Source organism: Vollenhovia emeryi, unplaced genomic scaffold (genome assembly GCF_000949405.1).
Source record: "Vollenhovia emeryi isolate VEMERY1.0 unplaced genomic scaffold, V.emery_V1.0 DF939176.1, whole genome shotgun sequence".
Classification (NCBI taxonomy): domain Eukaryota; kingdom Metazoa; phylum Arthropoda; class Insecta; order Hymenoptera; family Formicidae; genus Vollenhovia; species Vollenhovia emeryi.
The window spans coordinates 48381-72822 of NW_011967190.1; the positions used below are offsets into that span (position 1 = coordinate 48381).

The window sequence follows — 24442 nt, forward strand, 5'->3', positions numbered from 1 at the left end:
TAACTCCGCGCGTTAAGAGTCCCGGTCACGTCGCGCGCGAACAAATCGCCGCGGATCCGCGCGACGATTTAAAGACCGCTACTGTGCTCGTTGCCGCGCGTAATAGTCGCGTTTACGCGCGGTCGTTATCGCGAACGCGCGTTCGAGGGAGGGTCTTTACGCGCGGAGGGGACTCGACGAGTCCTCGCCCTCGTTCTCGTCGCGATATTCCGTACGCGAGACGGAATTCGGACACGACGCGCTCCGCTTCGGTGCCGCGCGTCTGGACAGGCGGCAAATTGGGTCGAAGGATTCGCGGGCGAGAAAAAATGGAGGCAGCTTGCTTTGATGGGAAAAGACGAGAAATATTGTTGCGCAGTGAGATCCAGCCTGGCCGGTTTTATTATTTAAACGTTAACCCTCGGTAATAACGAATGTTGGTCACGCCGACGAAACCTTCAAGTTGCTGTAACATTGTTTTATTTCAACGGATTTGAACGAACCCGAATGAAAAAAGAAGAAAATTCCGTCGGTGGGTCAACGTTCGTGGTCTAGAGTTAAAGAAGGAGACGATTTACGTAAGACCAACCACTTTGCCGGCGATATGCGGCCCGCGGAAAAGACGGACGTTTTACGTTCGAGTTTCAGACCCCTTCAATTTTCCAAAATTGAATCTCCGCTCGGTAGAAACCAGGCTATTTATTAACCGCGCGACGCGCACTGAGGAACGCGATCTCGCGCGACGGTAACGCGAGCCGATGCGACGCCTATTACACGCGAGAAAGAGGGAAGCCGAGGGGGAGTTTTCCGTTTCAGGGCCGCCCGAGGGAAGAGGAGAGCGCGACCGAGTCGAGTGACTTTTTAATCGTCGTAGGAATGTCTTTGTGCCGGCGAAACCTCTCCGTCGCCGGCGCGGATTTCGAAAGAACGGCTGAAACTCGACGACGACGCGACGGCGCGCGCGCGTGTAGCGGACGGATGTGTAGAGAGAGCGGAAAAAAAAAGCGAAAGAACACGGAGCGAGGGTGCGATGCAGAGGGTGAACTGGGTTCGTCGGAGGAACAAAAACGAGGAAAGAAACGGGGGCGCCCGTTCGCTTTGACGCTCATAAGCGCCGTGACCGCGACGCGAGTCAAGCCCCGATAGCGCCGATGATAACGTCACTCGAGATACCGGATACTCGGGAATACCGTATCAATTCTCCGCGAGTCTCCGTTGCGTCGGGTTACGAGAGCACGCGATCCGGTCGAACGAGATGCAATTAAATTACTTAATGTAACAATTCCCGTTCCGAGACATTGGCTTATCTGCCTCGGATGATCTCGCTGATCTCAGCTGTTGCTGCAACGTGAGGGCTCGCGCCTCGTCTGCAATGCGCTCGTTGCCCAAAGCACAGATTGTACAATACGTAATGCTCTAGGGGGGGGGGGGGCGGGGGGCAGCGACCCATTTTGGGGCCCACAATTAGTAATCGAATTATTTGGATTGTTCATAACTAATCTGGGAAAAATTTTGACCGTATTTTTTGTAGTTGGGCAACTTAACATTTCGGTTAGTGCCTCTTAAGTGAAAATTATCTTTGCGTTACTGAATATCGACGGAACTAATTGAGAGAATTGATTAGCATTACTTTAAAGTCTTGGATATCGATAGAATAGCAATTGCGATTTTTAGTTACGCGGGGTAAAATTCGTAAAAGATTAGAGTTACGAACAGTCCAAATAATTCGACTGCTAATTGTGGGCCCAAAAATGGGTTGCCGTCTTTTTTTCCCGGAGTGTACAATTGGTCCACTTGCACAAATTTATTAAACGTATTTATTGGCTACGAAGTAGAATGTTTCTAGACGCAAAGAGCACAGATTTAGGCTCAGGCTTCAGCCGCGGGGATTCTGATATTCTGCTCTTGCTTCAACAGCGATATTCAAAAGTGACGTCGAATAAAAAGGCCCGTTTTGAGATAATTTTGATGCAACTAAATTCTGTCTCGTTTATAGCACAATTTGATTTTACCGTTCGATCTTAGTTTCGTTTTTACTTGATATTTACACGGAAGCGTATCTATCTCCGTCATTTCGTCCGCTCGAAAACTGCAAGTAAGTTTCGGTCTACGGGCGCAGAAAAAGAGCGCGGGGAGATCGAAAGAGGGCAGGAGCGGCGACCGAGCGGGGCACAAACACGATCGGCGATGCGCGCCTGCTGAAATTGGAAATTAATCGGTTTTGCGTTGTTCGCGAGGGTGTACGCCTCGTGTATGCGTACACTGGCATTTCGCTGAACGAGCGCGCGAGCGAGCGAGCGAGCGAGCTCCGTTCATTTACGCTTCGATAAATCGAAGCGCCCGGGCGCGATTTCGTCGCCGAGCTGTCTAGCGATTTTCGGTGTTTTCAGTGTTTAACGTACGAGTATGCGCGTTTCGCCCGCTCGTGCCGGGATAAATCGAGACCCGTTCGACGACCCGTTTCTGCCGACCGATTTTTAGCGTTTTCGCTGTTTAACGTGTCCTCGCATGCGACGATATTCTAGCTCGCGGATAGCTCTATGTCGCGCACAAAGCTTGGCGATCGATGTCATAGTCGGGCGAACAAAGATGATAGCGATTTTATCGCAATTTTCAAAGCGCGTTGCGTTGCAATGGTTAAAAAAAAATGCTTCGGTCAAAGGCGATTTTAAACTTACATTTCGATAGGAAGATTGGTTTTAAATTCGTCAAAAGGTCCTTACTTATCGGTGCGATTGATCAGAAATGCATTATATTAACTTATCTACATAATGTATAATCAATTTAAAATATGCTCTTAAAAAAAACGCTCTTAAAAATTTCGCTTTGAATAAAAATAAAATCGAATGTCATGGAAATTGCAGAAACGTAAAATATTTATGTCCAAGTGTTAATTCGATATTTGTGCTGTCGTGCGTTTGAGTAACTTTTTTTAATAAAAATTCTTTTTTTTTAGTAGATTTCCCGACGAGGGAAGTCTTTTTAAATAAGAAATACGCGCGCACGTTGAATGAGGCTGCCCTACAAAGATTTAATATCCTCTTTCGTGATTACAACGAACAATCCATCACGTTATTTAAGATTGATAGCGATCGCGAGCATAAAAGCGGACGAATGCCGACGAAAAAGCCTCTTTCCCTACTAGGAATTTCCCGCAGGACAATTCCTCCGCAGTAGACGAGATTCTGCGCGGGTTTACACAACGGGTAGCCAAAAAGAAGGGCGGAAAGACACAACACAGGAGCATCTCTCTCCTTGGCATTCCGGACGGCAAAGAGAAAAAGGGAGGATCCATGGCAGCACACGTTGTTCTGTCTTATATATATACACATATATATACGTATATTTTTTAAATAAGACAAAGCTCGTACGTGTACCTCTAACGGTAGCCGCGCGCGGAGAAATCTCGGCACAGAATTGCAAAGACAAATCCCAAATCTATCCGAGGCGGACTCGAGGAAAGTTCTTTCTCTCGCGAAACTCGCGCGAGTGTCTGTCCCGCGATCCATCGCGAAGGTTTGCGGGAGCAATTTCAACTGTCGGTAATAACGGTTTGGAGAATTTGATTGAAAAACGTGGACGTTTAAAAATGTAATAATTTAGTGGTGCGGAACGTGACGAGATTTCTCCTCCGGCATGGCGATTGTGGTACAGCCACGGTCGTGAATTTGCATCAAGATCCGCGGCGTCTGGAAACTAACGCTTTTATCGCACAATACCAAGATGCGTATTGCACCGAATCCGTCAACTGGCCGACAGAAGCGGTGCAATAGCTCGCGCGAATTGCACGCGCGTGGCTGCACCACGTGGAAGCGTTCATCGCACAAAAAGTGATATAAGTCAAACTTTGGAAAATGAAACCTGTGTCAGAGATCGATGTTGTTAGGTCTTTTCTTGCCTGAAAGTCCGAATTTGTTTAAAATCACGAACCTTGCATCACACAACAAAAAGCGTTAAAACGAACAACATACAATCACTTGTCACATTTATTTTTGCCAGCACAGTAATTATTATATTATTAACAGGCAAACGTTGAAAGAAAACAAGGCTACAGTTACTGGAAACATTTGTTGGCATTGCAAATATTTTGTCACGGCTTCGGTGTCTCTCGATTACCTCGATTGACCCAAACTGCTTTATTTTAAAGCAACAGCGCTGCCAAAGATTCCAAAATTGTGACTGGTACCACTCTCTTTCTCTCGAAATGAACGATTCGCATGTTAAATATTACTATACTGGTGGCATGCATGCACTGGTTCGACTATGTGGTGGAACAAGATGGAGCAAGAATATCAAATTTGTCTTCGTATCGCGCGCACGAGTATGATCGCAATTTCAAAGGTGTTTACTCGCACATTTAGCGCGAGTGCCGTACTTATCTCATTCGGAACCGCCCATTATCACCTTCGGCCTCGCTCAAACTTCACCGGTGTTGTCCCTGAACACCTTGTATAAACATCGTATCTACGTACCGCGGTGAGACGCGCTCAACGATAAAAAATTAAAAGAAAACATTATTCTTCATTTCTTCCCCCCTCACCCACCCCCCTCCATCCCTCGCTCTCATTTCTCCTCTGATTCCTGTGAAGCCACCAATCCGCTCGCGGCACGACGACGGTTGAAATATTCGTCGGACTTCTTCCGCGTATTCGTGATTGGAATACTTTTAAGTACCTAACCGGGAGCTCTCTTTCTTCCTCCTTCTCCCTCCTCCTACTCCTCCACCGTGCGTCGCAAACGTCTCTGTCTCTTAATCCGCCCGGGGATTAAACGAGTTTTGTCGGGAGAACTTGGGAGGGCGTGGGCAGATATGTACACGAGAGCGCGCGCGTGTGTACTCTAGTGCGCACGCCTGTGTGCGTGTGTACATGTAATTACGCATGTATGTTTAAATGTGTACGGGCTGGAGCGAAATTCCGTGAGATATCTGAGATACCTCTTTTATTTCGGACATCGCGAAAGAGTCTTTCCGCGTTTGCAGTGACAAACGGCGCGGCGTGCCAGTAGATGGGGGCCATTTTTTTTTGCGAAGCGTACTTTGAGCTACGATTCTTTCGAGCATTTTGAGTAAAATTTAACTGAAGTAATAACACGATCGATATGTGAAACTCAATGGTCTCGTATTTAAAATGACTATAAATAGTAAAAAAATTAGAAATTATTAAAAAATTCCAGATTTTCGCGAAAAACAACACAAGAATAACTTCAGCAGTTCATCCGCCGTTTGTTACTGCGAAAGTTTTTCAAAAGGTACTTTCGGCGTCTTCAGAAATACGGGAGATACCGGGGATAGCGATATTTATTGCGCGCTACCTTCTACATCGAAGCAAGGCAGTTAGAAGAGGCGAGATATATTGTGAAAACTCGTGAAAAGATACATTAAAGAGGGGAGGGGACTCCAAGTTGGAAAAGAGTGAATGGGGTAAGAAGAGGACTTGTTCGTTAACGAAGGGGCGTTCGTAAAATTAAGGCGAAAGAAAAAGACGTAGGTGAGTAACAAAACGCGGAAAACTTTGTCGTCAATGCGATTGAAATCCGCATTTGAATTAATTCCTCTTTATGACGTGCACGTGGAATCTATTATATATAAAATTTTGGCTCGAGAGGACGATCATATCATTTAATAGCGTCATTTTTAAGGCAATTATTATGTTAAAAATAATTCATACTACAACATTAAAATATACTTCTCTGGGACAGTAATATATTCTTCTTTTACATATTGAACATAAAAAAAATGTAAAGGTTTTGTTGCCACACGTAACAAATACATAATATAGGATCTTGAAAAACAAGAAAATAAATCTGTAAAATATAACGCTATTACGTAAAACGTATGAGAACGTATAATCAGCGTTTGCAAATTTCTTACGCGAATTGTGCTTAATTGAAGTGAAAAATTTGATCTCTCTCGCTTCTCATTAATTGCAATTAAGGATGCATCAAAGGGACCTAAGAAACCGATCGATACGGAGAATTACAGAAGACTAACAGACGAAGAAATAAAAATCGAATCAATAAAAAGATGGGAATTGCGGGGCACTGAAAGGAAGGAGCCGAGAGACAACTTTGCTCCAGTGCTGTCTCCCTGGCCGTGAACGTTCTTAAATGAAATGACGAGCAGGCTAACTTGCCCGTCTAACGCGATTATCGACGAAATTTTCTGAGGTTGCAATTAGCTTACAGCTTAAATACAGTCGTGTGGTAGTTTGCGCAACATGAAAAGTAAATGAAAATCGAATTTACAGCCTCTTAATTTTGATAAATAAATATCATTGCACTGTCACTTTTCTGTATAGGTAAAATTATATACAATAAAATGCACTTTAAATATTTCAGCGTATTCGAACTTTTCGAAACTAACGAGGAAGTTGCAGTAGAAATTTTATAGGAAAAACCATGAAAGTATTTTTGTGTACACTTTTGTTATTTCGTTCACTGATTTATCGATTCGTGAAATATAATTATTGGATTGAAAATCTGTAGACATATCTAGTCTTGTCGCGGAGGAAACGTGAAAACGAAGAGGAACAACGAAAGCTTTGTCGATAAGGTATAACTATATTTTCCATGAAATGCGATTGCGAGGGAGTTAATTCCGTATAACATAATTATAGAGTTTGTGTGATTGCAATTAAGTTAAGTTCGATACAATCGGAAGAATGGCTGAGAAGGAAGATTGGTCGGATAGCAGGAGACGATAAAAAAAACTTGATTGAGTCGACGAAAGGACGTGGGGGAATTTTTTGCGGAAAATCATTTTTAATTTACTTGTATAAATATCGCGTTCGAATCCTCCGCGATGCAAACACCGGGTGGTAATAAACCAAGTTGTACGCCTAATTAATTCCGGGAATAACAACAAAATTTACAAGATCAAACGCCCGGCTGCGCGAAGGCGCAAAAATAATACGTAATAAATACGCTATTAACATTTTGCATTGTCGAGCAGTTTATAGCAAACGCTCGCGTATCGCGCGACGTGGAGAGCCGCGAACAAATCGATCTGAAAGATTATCCGACAAAAAGCGATTTCCATTCCGACGTATCTTCCAATCAACGTAACAATTTGCAACAAAACCATTGCGGGCGATAAAGTTTCCCTCGAAAGCCGCATCGCCATTAGCGGATTAACGTCGCGATTTGAGAAGAGTTATCTCTTGCAAAAAATAATCGCTGTCCCGGCTCTGTCTTCCAATCAACGTAACGATAATTTACAAATAAACTATTCCGCGCGTATTGCCGTCGACGAAAATTCCGGCAAATAAAGTTCAATCGCGAGTTATTGATAACATTCGCGATTTAGATGTCTCGGTTTATGCGGCTAATCGATGGCTAAATCGATTCCTCACCGTTTGCCAACTTATATTCGTTACAATATAGGCGGACGAAGGTAAATTAGTATCCACGTTAACCGATATGGTACATTTTTACGTCGTTTTCCATCATTCATAGGAAATGGTCGCGACCGATAGACTGAACAATCGTTTGCATCGCTATTTGTACGGATTAATTCGACCCAGTCTCGCCGTTTTCCCGACGCCGATTATCGGCCCGAGTGGGACACTCGTCGACGGGGGAGAAAGTTTTACCGGAACGACGACAAGGGAGGGCAGTCCTCCATTACAAAGAAATTCTCACTGAAAGATGAAGGATAAACACGAACTCCGAACTTCCGTCAGCGCGATCATTTCATTAGCAGTTAGCCGCTCCATTCCGCGCGGCGGACAAGAACTTATTTATCAGGGCGGGGACCAAAGTTTCGTATGGACAAACAAGCAGCGACGATACTTCGCGTCGGCATAATTATTGTTTCCCCTTCGGACGCGGCTCGCTTAACCCTGGGAGAACCGAGCTCCGAATCATCACGTGGAGACCCGAGGAAGGAAAAGGTGTGCAGAATGCACCAAACGTCAAAACGATTACATTTCAATTTAATATATTCCATGTAAAACATTTGCAACAATCTCGATACGAATTTTAAAAAATGTTGAAACAGCATGTTACATTTCACTGCGGTTGTAATTTCGCGTAACTACTCGTAGATCAACTCAAAAGTGTTCTCGTCAATCATACAATGAATTGTAAAAATTGTTTCACGTTTGCGTGACGGATTGATGGCGTCGCACACGAGACAACGGAGTAAACGTTATCATAGTTTCTCTTCAGTCGAAGGTGTACCCTGGCTGAGGTAACAGTTATCATAGTTCTTCATACATTTTTCACATAGTAATTTAATTGGCTACCTCCACCTGTGCCAGATCCTAAATGGCGTTTACGTTTCTAATTGATTGGTTCTCCATAAACTTGACGACCGAGATGCCACATACAGAGCGACGTACGTGTACGATATAACGACTTCACGCACTATTTCACGATGAAGGGGAAGAAAGAGATGCTCTCCGAGAAATTGGCGATCGAACGCGAGATCTGGTGGCAATTAAATTTCCATACTTTGTCGATTGACTAGAAAAAAATTTATCTATCACATTTCTCAGCTATTATTAATCGTGAAACTCAAGTTCTCTCAGCGTAAAAGAAAAGAATAATGGGGGCGGACGAGGCTCGATAAACAGACGTAATGATGACTATGGAATAATTTAGCGCGATATACGGTATTTATGAAACGGCTTTTCTATTTCTGTACCGAATTTATAAATTTATGATCGAAAGTATGAAAAATTCCCCGCTTTCTTTGAAATCTTCTCTTCTCTGTCCAACGTATAAAGACAATTGAAATCGCAAATACGTAATATTTATCACAATCAGTTTCATTTACAGCGTACCGCATCTCGGGACCGACGAACGTTTCGCGGGCGTCGGAAGTCGCGGCGCGTCTAAGAGATACGGTGTCTATGAAAACTTCACCTGGCGAACCAACGGCGCTCGTACGCGACGTAGAACAAATGCGTTCGTTGCGCCAAATGGCGACGAGGTGAATTTCGCGGCGGCGCGGCGCGGTTCGGTATCCAATTTCATTAATCGTTGCGCCCCAAAATCCCCCTCACCGCCACCACCGCCCCCCCCCCTCCCGTTATCCACCAATTTCACTTAAATCGTAATCTCGGACGCGAATCCACCCCTCGTGCCCGCCTCCCGCGGCCTTTACGCCGACACTTTACCCTCCCCCCCTCCTCTCCCGGTTCGCTTTGTCCCGGTTGCAACCGGGCAGACGGTTAATCCGCAATTGGTTTCGCTGGCGGTGCGATTAAACGGAATTCCCAAATGATTTTCGGCCCGTCCTCCCGCCACGCGCCCGATTATTCGCAGGCACGACGCGGACGCGCAGAAATTTCGCGGCCCGGCGCGATGCAGCGCGGCTCGAAGCGCATCAGGGCGCACCTGCGCGACTTTCCTCGGCCCGGTTACGCGCGATGCGTCCGCGAGCGATTACTCACTTTCAATTTGGTAGCGAGATTATTCGGTCAGTTGGAGAAAGAGATAGAGAAAAGGGAAAGGGGTTAGCCGACCGTAGGAAATCAGAAAGTACTGCGATTGTATTACATCCTCAAAAGTATAATTGACCGTTTCGAGCGTATTCATGAAGGAATTCTGAGACTGCAGTTAAATCGTGAACATCGGAATTTATTACCGTTGGAGAAAGAAGCGTCCCGTAAATGCGAGAGATGTCGAGAAATATTAATTGAAAGTTGGCTAGATATTTAACACTTGTGACGTAATTAACTAATGATTTATCAAAATGAATTTAATCTTCAATTGAATTGCTCGCGTGAAACGCGTAGAAAATACAAGGCATATTAACTTGGTGATTTCACGGAGAAATAAAAAGAGCGCTAAAAATAATAATTAGTTTACGCCGATATTTAATGTGCCTACTGATATTTGTTTAAGATTGCTTGGAGACATTAAAAGTCAAATTAAATCAGAAGCTTTGAAATGTCCCGAATTTGCATTCGGCCGCTGCATTAATAATGTTAATTAAATTCCCGACGCTCCAGCGAGAAAGAGAAATCACGTACGAATTGAGAGGAATACATTCAAATGTAATATAATTAATGTAATAATAATTAGATGAATTAAGCAATTTGTGTTATAACTATTTGTTATAATATAGCTGTATTAATCCACTACGTAGCTGTTTGCGCTTAATAGATATGCTTGCTCCATTTTGTTTAAACCTCGCCCAGGACCAGCGACTCCTTTTCTAATCAAATAACCAACAAATACAAACATATGTATATTGCACGCACATAAAATATTACGATTAATACACGTTATAAGCCGTTCTGTCCAGTGCTCCAAATGCGGGATACGTAGGATTTCATTTATGAACGCCGCGTTATTTTTATGACAATTGCCGACTCTGGCAATTACTAGAAACGGCTTACAACGTGCTAATACGATTATCGACCGCGAGGTCGCTTACTGTGGGTGTTAAAAGGATTTTAAGGGATACCAGATAACCCAAGCGTCTTGTCCCACCGAATGTAACATGCGAGCGAACATGCTTACGCGGGAAAATCCTATTTCAGACACCCTGCATTAAAGGAAAAGCGCCGCACAAATTGTTAATAACTAAATACAAAATAGAACGAAACAAACGCAGCAACGTAAACGAGATCGTTACTCGGTCATAAGTTTTGATTTAATGCGCTCAATCGGATTGTCGAATCAGCTCTTCGCAACCCCGTAATAATTTAATTCTGATTATTATTCCATTCAACAAAGTTTTGCATGGACAATTGCAGAATACGATATTGCAATCAAGAGTAAATTAATAATAGAATCTGTTACATATATATGTACATCCTATGAACGTAATTCTCTTGTTACACATGTCACTTCAAAAATATTGACTTACAATGATCCTTCTTTTTCATTGGGTATCTCGCACAATCGGATAACATTGCGCAGAGACACATAACAGTTTAACGATTATTTCAAATTTTGTTGTGTATAACACATGTGTATAAACACAAAGCTTGTAAATTTAATGGAAAATCGGAGCATTAATCAACAATCCATAGGATTATTACTGATTAATTATTATATATTATGACTATGGATAATCTTCTCGATTTGGCAGAATACGTTCGAATTCCGCAATTATCTTTGCCACTGTAAGGTGTATAAATGAAGAGGAAGTTGCGAAAAGCCACGTGTAAAACCGACGATTTTAAAGATCCACCGATGACGAATGCTGATTCTCAAATGATTCCGCGAGAGACGTGATGCATACGGCGCGAAGCATTGATCGGTCTGCAACGACGATTTTAATGAAGAGTTGCACGTCAAAGGCGATCGGCGGCGATAATAATTTATCTCCGTATCGATGTGTACGTGGGAGAGGGAATCATTCTGCGAGATTAAAATTTCCGGAAATCGGATTATGAACGGGTCGAGTTACCGACGCAAATGAGCATCGAAAAATATCAATAGCCTTTGCAAATTGGACGTGGACGTTACGAATTTTTCGCTACTCCGTTATCCCGCCATTAATGAGAAAAATATGCGGGATTGTATAATCCGTTCTCTCGGTACATTCCTATTTAGAAAAATAATAATAATAATAATAACTTTTCTGCGACGATACGAGAGACCGAGGAAAATGATGAAAATTTCATTGATAGAAATTCCACGGAATGATCAATTAATTGAATGACACTTTTCTGTTTTAATACATTAACGAATGAAATTTTTCAGAGCACTACGGTTACTTGGTCCCGCAAACTGCAATGCAATTGGAAAAGATCTCGGCCACGTAATAAACGCGTATTTATATGTTTATTATATGTAAAAATATCACAATGTTTTTAATATTATTTTCACATTAATCTTATTGCATGAATTATATGGATATCAATTTTAATTTATAAGCGAGACCCAATTGCAGGAGGAACAGTAAATATACTAGTTTTACCTTATATAGATTATATGAATCGATAGCTATTAAAAATACAGCTGAATTAATTAACTAACATAATTCACTGCGTGAGATTTGTTATCCAGTGATATTATAATGGATACATGAATAGTCGTTTTCCCGATGAAAGGTATACAAATTAATTGCATTAATATCAATTTATATAATTAATTGCAACTATTTTCGTGCAAGATTCTTCAATAATTAATCAAGATTTATAATTATAATTTGTTTGTTTCCAATTGTAGCGAAATGCAGAACGTTAAACATAAAATTTATTAAACATATTTTTGCCCGTCTACCTGTCCCTCTATTTCGGGCACCACGTACAAAGTCTCGATCAATGCTTCGCCGGGACATCATCTTTTATTAAATAATAAGTAACAGCCCGTATTCACACACTCTATTAATCACGTACTTCAAATTTAACCGAGTTCTTTTCTTATCTAACAAAAGAACTCTACACAATTATGAGACATAAACATCAGATGGCGAAACATTTTAGCGCTGTGAATACAGACTTTTAATAACGATGGCAAACAAAAAGGTAGGAGTCTGAAGAGTATTTTTTATCGTATGAGAAGATCTATCTAGGTTCTCCAGGTAGGATGACTGCTCCACGGAAGGATCAGCTGTATTAGATTGTAATCAGATTGGATTTCGCATTAAGCCCGATATATCTGTATCGCTGTCAGATAAGATACTTTCAATCTTATCGTCGAGGTTGGATATATGAAATATCGGGAAATATGAAGGAAATCTGACTCTTCGTAAACACATGATTACGCAATTCTGAAATCACGTTAATCAGTGTGTTCAATTCCATGGAACAATCGCGACCCATTGCGATCAAAAAGGCTAGCAGACGGAAAAGTCCGCGAATGAATAGCGGCGTAACCAGGCGAACACGTATTCTTCGGAATCTATGCACGTCTCGCTGTATAAACGTGACTAGTACGACGCATTATGAGCAAAAATGTGATCCCAGCGGGCGTCTATGTGCTACGCAATGTTGAAAAATTCGGTCCATTTTCAATATTTAACTCCCATCTTTCATCCTAGTTACGCCTCTCAGAATACGATGCTTGTATGGAGATCGATCACCGCGATTGTCAACGAATTTGTTCCACTTTTGCTCGTCGTCGCTTTCGCAACTACGATATCAGCGAATTTATTTTCACCTTTTTTTCCCCCGTCACATTTCTTTCATATTACGCGAGCGTTAAGTGACCGACCTCCAGAACCGGACATGGATATGCATGTTCCTCGCGCTCGCGAAAGCGAGGGACACGAAGCGGATTCTCGCGAGGACCGTGATAGCGAAGCTATCGCTGATAACTGCGACTCTTCCTAGTCGATCCATCGCGAGGCACGTTCTTCAATGGTCCAGCAATTGGCCAGTTCGCTCGACCATGTGAAGCGGTTCGCCTCCGACCTCGTTTCCCTCACTCGATTTTTTTTTATCCCCTTGCTCCCCCATTCTGAATGTATGCTCCATTTTGTTGATTTGAGGGAGAAAGCTAAAGTGAGATGGGAACGGACAGGAACGGCGCTCATTAGATCCCTTCACTTCGAACAACCCGCTGAGAACGAAGGACGATTACGTATCGAGCGATACATATGTCGATGCAACATTCACGAACGATACATAAATCAGACTTGCCTGTGTAGTATTAATTAAATATTAATTATATAAAATTAAATGTAACATACCCTTGACAGGACAATTGTGTTAAAATAGTTATTCGTTTCTTGCGCCGAAGGATCTCATAATTAGTCAATTAATCGGTTAGTTTTTGTAGCTCGAATGAATACTTCATGTATTTTTAGCGAATCGAATGTTCGGCCGCGCGTTTTCATTAATGACGAAGGTAGAATCACACGGATGTCATGTCAAAACTCCATGGTACTTTCAACGAATCTATTTGAGAAACGGCGAATCGCGGAATAACTACCGAAATGACAAGTCTGGTCTACTATCGGTTGTGTCGATGTCAACGTCCCTTTTAATTGACCATTGCGATGTTCTCCATTTTTCTTTTAATATTTAGGAGGGATCCGCTGGCGCCGTGCGAGCAGAGTTGAATTGCTTCAGCAGAAAATATAACGTGTACTCGCAGCGAGCAATAAACAATACGATCTTGAATACATCACGCGAGAGAAGATCAATAAAATATTTTTAGAGACATCGGTGCTCCCTCAATATGGCGAAAACTGAAAAATGCTCGCCCCCCCTTTCAGACGTTCCTTTTCCAACATCGTACAGCTATCTATACTTCATTAAAGATAATTGAGGTCAATTGATATGGTTCGTTGCTCCGGCAAGAATTCTAATAATTATCCTTTCTAGTAATTTTCTTGATTGTAAGAATGTAAAGGTTAGTTCCGCGTTTTCCGCTTCGTTGAATATTCACTTTGTTCAGAATTGCATTTGCCCGTGAGAGAAAATTAATTAATCCCAATAATTACTTGTAACAATTTGTTCATTATGGATTTTACATCGGCCGCGAACAAATAATTCTTCCCTTTGCGTTTTTAAACGTACTTTTTTCCGACTGTCAAAACAAAACACGCTGGGCATCGATCACCGAATGATACAAATACAAGTGAGAAAAGGCAATTCTCGCTACGAAATAATTGACGCGCGACCTGATAACACGACTGTTTATTCAAGATCTTATTTTCGGTACCGCGCGAGCTTTCCATAACTTGACCATCCAGTGGTACGTATTTATCATTCGCGAAACTATTCAGCTCTGCTCGCGGCATCTCCCGAGGGGAGACGAAGGGAGGACCAAAGGTGTCTGTTGAGGGCGAATCGACTGAGGTCAATCACAAAAGAAGATATACAGACACGGCGCGTGCGGTACTCACTCGTTGTTCAGCACGCGGAACGACTTGGGCGACATGCAGTTGACGCTCCACTCGGTGTTCCCGTGCTCGTTGCATATCGTGATGGAGAACCTGCCGTAGTTCGCCCGTATCAGGTGGATCAGCTTGCCCTCGCCGCATTCGATCTCCAGCGTCTTGCCCTCGCAGGCGTATGCGGTGTCGTACCTCTCTGCAACAGAAAGCGCCATTCCTTTTTATTTCAGCCACGATTTTCGTCGCGTCGTCGCGATAATTCGCCGCACGCAACTGCACGCACGCCGCTGCGCAGCTGCGACTCGCGCGATGAATCGAATGTGGGAGATTATGGTACACGCAGCGCGGACCAACTCCCCGGCGCGTAACCTCCGACGTCTGTTGCGGCCGCATCCACTCGCGGCTCCCGCTTCCGGAAAACCTCCGCACGTGCGAAAATCCTAGAGGATAGGGGCGCGTAGTATTTGCCGATGGGATTACGGTTGTTGCGATATTTAATCTGTTCGCACGGTTGCATTTTTGCGGTTTTATACGTCGGCTTCGGTGCGCCCGGATTTCTATCGCGTACAAATTTTGCATCCGGATTATTTCTCCGGTGAAAAGAGTTTAAGATAAAATATTATTTTTCTCTTTGCGAAGGGTTCCTATATCTCGGGAGGGGTTTGTTTTTTCTCCTGTTCGAAACATCGTGGAAATATTTCACCGTAAATATTTCGAATTTTAAACGTTTTCAATGAATTTCCCCAAGCACTAATATATCAGGATCACTCTGGGAAAAAAAACCTCAATTTTTAATATTTTCACTCGACTTCGTAGGAAAAATGTTACGTCTTTGTCTTAGAAAGGCACGCGATGCATCTTTCGATATACCTTCGTCTCTTGTCAAACTCAGGAATCTAAACTAAACTTTTAGATTACTTATCGTGATGGAGGTCAATCTCAGATATTACAACGGTCAAATAAATTCCACTCGTGGATAAAAAATATCCGTTCCTTTACCCTCAAAGCGGCTAAATTCGGTTTATGTGAACACACTCAACGGGGAAGGGGGGGGGGGAAGGAGGAGGGCGGGCAATATAATATTCTAGTGTGATGTAAACGCTTCGACACGGAATCCGCGGGTAAATTCGCTGAATTTGCCGGCGCCGCAGCATTTCCGAGGAAAGTCCTAACCGCGGACTAAACCAGCATTGTGGCGCGTCGGTACGGAACTAATGAACTCACGACGAGGCTTTCACGGACAGAGTTATTACACCACTCCTCCCCCCCTGTCTCCGGCTCGCGCAAGCTGTTCCCTTGTCGCTGCCCTCTTTCGCTGTCTTCTTCCCTCATTCCCCTCATTCTTCGTTCCTCTCCCTGGACATTATATTACGGCAATCATTATACCGCCATCTAAATAAGCCTGTGTACCCAGTTTTACAATTCTGTCCATCTCCCAGCGCACTTCTACGCGCACCCGCAGAAAAATTTCCGGATCCAATGCTATTACACTTGAATGTATCATAAGATAGGATCGATATAGCGCCAGTCATATTTATCATAGAGAAAGGAATATTTTTATCTTAAATGAAAAATTTTTAAGTTTAGAATAAAATGATAGTATGTATCGTCTTTTGTAGAGTATTGTGCTGTCAACTTGTACGTGTGCGTTGTAAGATGGAGGGACAATTTATTCTAAACGCACGAATATATAAACTTACATTTATACAAGTTACTCTTGTCTCACTATAGCAAGTCAATCTTTTTTCAATTCGATAGATGAGAATAAGAATTATTGATTTTATTTTGACATTGTCTTATTTTTATACTAAACGGGGTTGTAAGAAATATACTATAAATGCGTCAAGAATATTTTTTGTCTCAGTAACGGAAATCCTTTGTGAGGGTGCGTCGAGTACGTCGCGAGACGTATCGACGCGCCAATTTAGATTCCGTCTCCTCTCGTCGACATACATTTGACGCGTTTCAAGCCTAGATTATTACGCAATTATATTGAAAATAACGAAGCGTCGATACAATGCATCTACAGTTGCCCATTTGATCTCCCGAAAGGTTTGACGCGACATAAGGACAAATTTAATAACAGTACAGGCATAATATAGGCATTCCTTTCCCGGAGTCATTAGTTGGCACATGTCCAGCCGTCATTATCGATCATTACGTAAAAGATCCTCGAGCGAAAAAAAAAAAATCATCTCGGACATACGTCTGCTTGCAGAAAATCCGAGAACAAAGCGACGGCTGAGTAACGACGCGCGTGTTTCGCGGTAAATTACTGCGTGCGTGGAAACGATGGTGGCGGAGGTCAAGGATGCGGCGGGATTACGGAGGGCACACACACACACACACACATATGAGAGGAGCGCCTCGATTTAACGTCCCATTCGCTCGGCTACGTCGGCCGATACCCCGGCGTCGAGCGGCGGCGTGTTCTGCGGTGGCTGTACGCCGTTTCGCATCGTCGAGCAAGGTCGCCCCTAAATTTCTGTTAATCTCGCGAATACGGCCCGAGATAAAGGCCCAGCAACAACCTCAATTCCGTTCCTTTCGATTCCACTTGTTAGTCCAGAAGCCGTGCCCGGGTCCCAAGTGTTATTCCGCCCGGCTGTTTGTAACCGAATTCATGTCTTCTCGTCTCGAATTTATCCGGATGAAAAAAAAAGGATATATCGAAGGTGAGAATATCCGAGGGTGTTACCGTGAGGCGAAAGCGGGGATAAATTTAATCTTACATCTGCAATACACATAAGTTAACTGCGGTAAGGAAAGCCGAGGGCCAAAAACACGTATTATGTGCTCGATTTAAACTTTTTTTTCCCCGCCCGGGTGAGACGGAAAGCTTCTCGAAAGTGGGATAAAGTATCGTTGAGGCCAGCGCGTATTCTTGATAAAAATGGCAGAGGGCTGAGAAAGAGAGGGCAAGAAAAAGATTTATAACACGAAGGCAATTTCTCAGCTGCCCGTTTTTGCTCCTCACATCGCGATTAACGCTCGACTCGCGCCGTTATTCTCGCTGCAGTTTGTACTCCGTTAATTAAGCGCGTTTCGATAACACCGTAAGCGGCAGGTAATCGATATACGGCATCATCGACATGCTCGATTAACCAGGGATGTGATAGAAGTGAGCACCGGGCGCGACGTGTGTTTCGATCGAAACGCTACTGCCATAAACGCATCGATTCGTTCTAGCCGATTCGCCCGTTTCCCCGACGGTCTCGCCCTCGTTGCACGCACTTGTATCGCGCTGTGGAATAATTCGTGAGATCGTTGCGCATCGAGTTATCCCGAGGCCAAGTTTTACGCGATAGCATTTTGTCCCGTGGCTTTTAATTCGCGTCATTCTTCGAGATGCACTCGCGCAGCGGCCAAGTCGCCTCGAAGTTGGCCAACTCGAAGACATCCCGGGACAGAGGTGAGATCTCCTCGGGATTCGCCAGAGAGAGAGAGAGAGAGAGAAACTGGTTGGTCCTTCGGTCCCTTTAAACGCGACCCGGGGCCCCGGTGTATGCGGTCACCGCTCGAACGCCGGGAAGACGTTGCCTCCCTCGGGAGTGCTGGAGTTCCGGGGGAGCCGCACTGTACATACATATATACCTGGATGTTTCGACTGTGTTTCGCTACTGCGACTCCCACCCACGACGGATGCGCTTCGTCAAGTTCGAAGCACCGGAAAGCGAGAGGGTTCTCTCTCTCTCTCTGTCTCTGTCTCTGTCTCTGTCTCTTCCCTCGCTCGTTGCATTCGTGTAAATCTTCGGGCTCGCGGCCGCGCCGGAGCTCTCTCGAGAGTCCTTTCAGGCTTTATCGCTTCGCCCTCTGGAGCTCTCGATCGCTGCCTGCCGCTGCGCCGGGCACAGGCTCTCGAGTACGGCCGTCAGAGTTCTTTGAGCGTGATCGAGGAGTTTGCAATTTCTCCCCACCCCCTCCCAAGTAGTGACGTATTAATTGGCAGAGTATTATTTTTTTGTTCCCGGAATGTTACATACGTGTATGTATTTTAGTATCATATTTTTTATCATATACTTTCACGCTTCAAGTACAAGACGTTGGTTAATACGTTAAATTGAAAAGATTGCAGCACATTCTCCGCAAATGTGTCTCAGCTCGGGGGGCAAAGAGCTGCGGCGGAAAAACGCGGCGGACGCGACAAATGTGATGCGCACAACCGCGCGTAATTCCCCCCCCCCCCCCAACATCGAGCTGCTCGTCATGAAAATTAGCGCCTCGGCAGAACAAACGCATTCGGGCTCGCCCCGCTGTTGAATGGGAGAATTATTGCACGGCCCCGCATCGTTGTCGAAGTGCCTTTTTCACTAGGTTTGCCCGCCGCGCTGCGCCCGCCGCAGCTGCGGCTGACGCGTTATGCGTCATGCGGTCGCTACCGCGGCCGAACTTACTGCACGCGGATTGCGCGGCCGGGTTGTAAAACGCCGTCACCGCCGCGTGAAATCGAGCGGGTGAAGCCCTCTCTCGGTATTTAACCCGAAAAAGTTGTTGCGAACTCGAGCGTCGGACAATGAAATTATTATGCGCCCTTTTAGCCGCACTTCGGCGATGCACTCGTTACCAATGCGAATGCGAGCGACGCGCGTGCGTCATGTGGCCGCGGTTAGGACGCGTACGATTCAACTTTGCGTGCTGTTCGACCAATGTATCGTTTAAGTACATCGTTTACGTCACGAGTATCTCGTTGTACATTTTAATTAATTATTATTACGCGACTGTGAGGCAAGGACTCGGTATTAATCTCGGATGAGTTTCATTACGACTTGTGTGTGTCAGACAAATAATTATAAACATATTGTATCAAATTAATAAAATTCATAAGGCTGTCATGTGGTAGCCACCGATTTCAAGCTAACGAGCCGTTGACGGCTCGATGTTAGTGTCTGAATGTTTCTTATTTTTAATTTATTGCGAAAAATATTACCTTAGTCAGAGTTCGAACCTGGACCTCCTTCTCACTAATCCGACCGACGAATAAGTTTGGAAGGTTGTTATTATGTGCGCAAAGTGAAAAATGTTGGACGTATCCTCTAATTCTTTTCTAATCGGAGATATATTTTTAGACTACGTCGCGTCGCGTTATATTTTTCATTTGCACGTTTTGCCGGTCAAAAATTGTGCGGATTGTTTGAGAGTCGGGCTCGCGAAATATTACCAAGTTCTACCCTCCCTCAATTCACTCAAATTACATTAGCATATTTGTTTACGAGAGAAACGCTAATTTTGCAAATGGAGAACTAATTCTATGAAGTACCGCGTCCCTAAGGCTTCTTTCAACGCGTTTTCAGTCTCGTGATCTCGAGAAATCCTTCCTTGCGCGGTCTCCAGTCATCTATCCTCTTAGGAGCTAAGTATAACGCCGTGAAATTTCCATTGAAATTACTTACTCGACTTCCCGAGGAGAACAACGGCTGGCTTCGGCAGAAATGAATTTTTCTTATATATCACCGAGCGCGCTTCTCCGCTTTAGAACCGCCTTACATTATTAATGTCCCCCTTCCTAATCAAAAATGCATTATATTTTCAATATCATTATTCCTCCGTACTCTACTAGCTCCGTCTCATGAACGTCTTCTTTAAATAGCAGTCTGGCTCGCGGAAATGATAAAGCTAAAATTTCTCCTCGACTATCGCATGAGAAACAAACACGTAACACGTCGCTATTGTTTTTGCTAATCTATTTAATGCACTTTAAGCTCGAGATGCAGTTAATTATAAAAGTAAGATACGAGAAATGCATTTAATTCTCTTTCTCATTAAACACACAAAAGAAATATCCCGTAACAGAAATGCTTTTCCGCTTGGTACAAAATCTACTGAACTTTTCCACGATTACAACAATTTTCACGTCATTTTCGCGCCGTCCCGCGATCGACGCCTGTGCCTCAACTAGAGACCCTGTAATCAGGGACCGGCCATAAGAGTTGGTCAAATTCCCGCGAGCGAGAGAGGAACATAGGCTATCTCACTCCTCTACGATCGTAAGAATCTAGCCTTAACGAATTCCGAGCGCCGCGACGTGCACGTCGCGTCGCGTCACGTCGCGCGACGGGCATCCTCCCGGCTCGCGGAGGGGGGAAAAAAGAGGAGAATTGCAGTTTACCATTAATGACTTCAAGTAATAATATATCGGAGGTCCGCCGCGGCCTGTACCTCCCGCTGCCGCGGCGGCCGACTTGAAAGGGCCGACCTAACAGCGGGATGTCGTCAGCCCGATGCGGTCTCAGACCTCAAAACCTTTACAGCCTTATTGCGCGCGCGCACGGCATGGCATGTGTACATACCCGTCGTCGATGACGCCCCCCTCCCTCCCGCCCCCCCGTTTGAAACACTGTTGGAGTATTGTGTTGCGGAGGGAATCGTTACGTTCCGCTCTCTTCGCTGCTACTCCCCTCGCCCCTCTCTTTTCCGTCATCCCCGTTCGCGTCCACCCACGACAGCGGAGTAGCCCGAAGAACGGTTTCAGCGGATTCGAAAGGTCGACCGCGGCGAATGTCCGATCAATGCGCGCGTCTAAATTGAATGTCGATTCGGCGGGATTTGATTAGCGCAAGGTGTATCAGGCGTTGCGCGCGTCTCTCTCTCTCTCTCTCCCGTTTTCGCGGGCTTTCAGACCCTCCGAGAGCTAATCTTTTTTAGCTTCGTAGTACTTGGAATGACTCATTTTGACGAGGAAGGGAGTGGAGACGCCGAGTGGTAGAACGTAAGTTCTCTCGCAATTAATCTCCCGCGATATCAGTAGACGGGAAAGTCTTATTCGCTTAATGTCATGTATATTTAACTTTAGCAGAATTTTAATTCGCCAACTGCGCGTGTCGTGGCAATTAGTTAAAATCTAATGAAATTTATTTAGAAAGATAATTAATTAACTGCAGACTCTCGACGTTCAAATTAGTAAAAACCTAATGGAATTTATTTAGAAAGATGATTAGTTAACCACGGACCCTCGACACTAGAATTAGAAAGTAACGAGGAGAAGTAGGCCTCGGGTGTCAAATTGCACGGTTCTTGTGCGTGAGTCAACTTTATTTTACCGTCGGTATATTAATATTTTAGAGGGAAACAAGATTCTCTCCTTGTACAATTAGACTTTCTAGACACTCATTCGAGTCCCACGCATTCACGCGAAATGCATAATAAGTTGCGCTTCTCCGCACTCGACTTTCCAAAGATGTTGGAGTACGTAAAGGCGAAGTACAACTAGTAAGCCCACTCCGTCATTTGTTTCGTCTTGCGTCGATCCCTTCTGCGCATCCGTCATTGACTACGTTCAGCAGAAAAAGCTGCTTTGCAACTGTTGTAAAATTCGTGAATCTGATTGGCGTGTGTCGAGGGGGAAACCGCTGACCAAAATCAGGTACACCAATATGCCTATACTAATGCCCACTGGGCATTACTTTATCGTCTTATTTTATTTTGTTAATGCCCCAGCAAGGCCTAATGCCCAAAAATGCCTAGTAATGCCTAGTAATTTCGCAAATCAGTACACCACAATGTTCTCAGCGGTTTACCCCTCGGAGAAAATGTTTTGGAACGTAAACTGAAAATCTAAATGAACGTTTCTAAACTCACTAAAAAAAAAGTGTTGCAACCATTCTGTCCATCGCTGTATACACATACACACATACATACGCAGGGTTGGCTGGAAAAAATCATGGTAAATTCCAGTTTTTACCGTCCCGGACTTTATCCAATGGACTAAATTGGCAAAAATTATAAAAATAACTAATACTTAATTAAAATATATTTATATAAATATTAGTCATTTTTACAGTCTCTATGAAAGAAGTTGTTTGTTTTAAATACTAAATCATAGATATTAATCACTGTTTTAAAAAGAAACCAATATAATAAATCTTCTAATTAAAGAAAATTGTTTTATTGAAATTAACATATTTTTAAAACGAGAACTTCGGAGATACTGAATTTTATATTAATTTTCAGTTTATGCGGGAAACAATACTTTTTCGCAGTGCTTCCTAAAAGTTTTCTACTTATCGTTTTTAATAGAGAAGACCAGATTTTGCCGGCTTTCACCGCCGGCATGGGTTTTATCCAAAAAAATGTGGAATTTTCCCACCCCTGCATACACGCCGTTGAATTTTGGCGAAAAACATGGCGGAATACCACGTGATCGGGGCCGAAGAGATCAAAGAGCCGAGCGCCCACAGAGAGTGGGCATACTAGTTATATTGTACCAATACTATGTTGCAGGTAACAATAGTAACGCGGAAACGCACATATCGTCGGGGGACCGTCCTGTGGAGGCCGCGGGACGTCGAAAATTCTGCGGGGACGCCCCGATGACGCGGTGTCGTGTCACGCCGCGTCGTGTCGGCGTCACGTAGCGTCGCGTCCGAGGAGGTACCCCGGGTTCCCAACATTCCGCCAGTCGAGTAATATCGATTCCGTCGAAATTGCCGGCGGCCCGGAGCTTGTAATCGTGGGCGGAGTTAATTGACGCGCGACACGCGAGACGTATCGCCCTCGCCCCCCCCCCTCCTCCCCGTCGAGTTACGATTCAATTTGACGGGGGATGCAATTGCGTCGGGGCGACGATAACCAAAAAGTTGTCCTCCGCACCCCTGCTCTCGTTCCCGCCAGCGCAAACTGCACAGACTGCAGGCGGCGCGTACGTACGTGGGTAGCACCTGACGCCCCCGTGCGCGCGCGCGCGCGCGCGCGAGAGACGGGCTAATGCTCTCTTCTATCCGCTTCTTATAATTTATTCGACCGCCGTAAATCAGTCAGAGGGCTGGAGAACGCGGGAGCGGGTCCGAAGCGACCGGGACGTGCAGCAACAGGCCGGCGCATGTAAATGCACCGCTGTACGCACCCGTGCAGCTTGTAAATATACGCGCGAGTGCTGTGCGTCGCCGCCGCGCCGCACCGCGCCGCACCGCGCCCGCCCGTCCACCGTGAATTGATAATGTAATTAGAGCGGCGAAAAAGGATTAGCTTGAATTAGAAATCCTGCCGTCTGGGCCTGACCTGGCGAGGGAACAGGTGGGATAGGGGAGGGGAGAAAGAGAGAGAGAGGAGGATTGGGCGCGTAACCGAGGCGAGTCTCCACGGAGGACTTTGATTTATGCGTCCCGGGAGCGCCTCACGAAGTGCAGCAGCCGTTGCAGCCAAAGATGCATGGCCGAGCGGAAAGCCGAGCGAGCTTGCGTCTCCATAATGTTACTTCCGATCGATGCGGGGGGAGGGGACAGGAGGGCCGTATCTTCTGCTAATATCGTCTGCTATAAATTTGATTTTGCTGTGGTTTTCGCACGAGTATATGAAAAGCGTTCGATATCCTGTCGCGGCGTCCGTTAGCTGCGAAAACTTATTTCACTCTTCCCGGGTGTTGCGTTAAGTAATTTTAAAAAATTCGAAAGAGATATCTTGCTTATCTTTTCAGACCAGGTAACTTTTGACGCGTAAAGAAAGCCGTGATTGCACTTCAACCTTCGACCTATCGAGCAGAGGAAGATTAGGTCGAGGCAACCCGAGTCCAACATTTTGGCCTCAGTTTAGCCTCGTGTAATTTCGGAATTGGGAGGCAACGAAGTCGAACTAAGGTCTTTGTGTCGGAAAAAATATATTGAATTTTTGACCTCAGATAGGCCTGAAAAGAGTCGCTATTTCCCTTTTAGCGATAAAGAGGTCAATGCGAGTGTAATCAACCAAGGTTCAGTAGATCCTCTTCGGCCTAAAAGGTTTCAA

The 24442-nt window shown here is 44.5% G+C and overlaps 1 protein-coding gene across 3 annotated transcripts in view; it reads right to left on the reverse strand.

The window, feature by feature from the left end:
* LOC105563388 (latrophilin Cirl-like) overlaps positions 1-24442 on the reverse strand; it is a 396767-nt gene that overhangs the window by 44783 nt on the left and 327542 nt on the right. For all 3 annotated transcript variants that reach the window (XM_012014953.1, XM_012014951.1, XM_012014952.1), the window contains one exon: positions 14738-14924. In XM_012014953.1, the coding sequence (XP_011870343.1) occupies positions 14738-14924 (187 nt within the window). The remainder of the gene's footprint in view (positions 1-14737; positions 14925-24442) is intronic.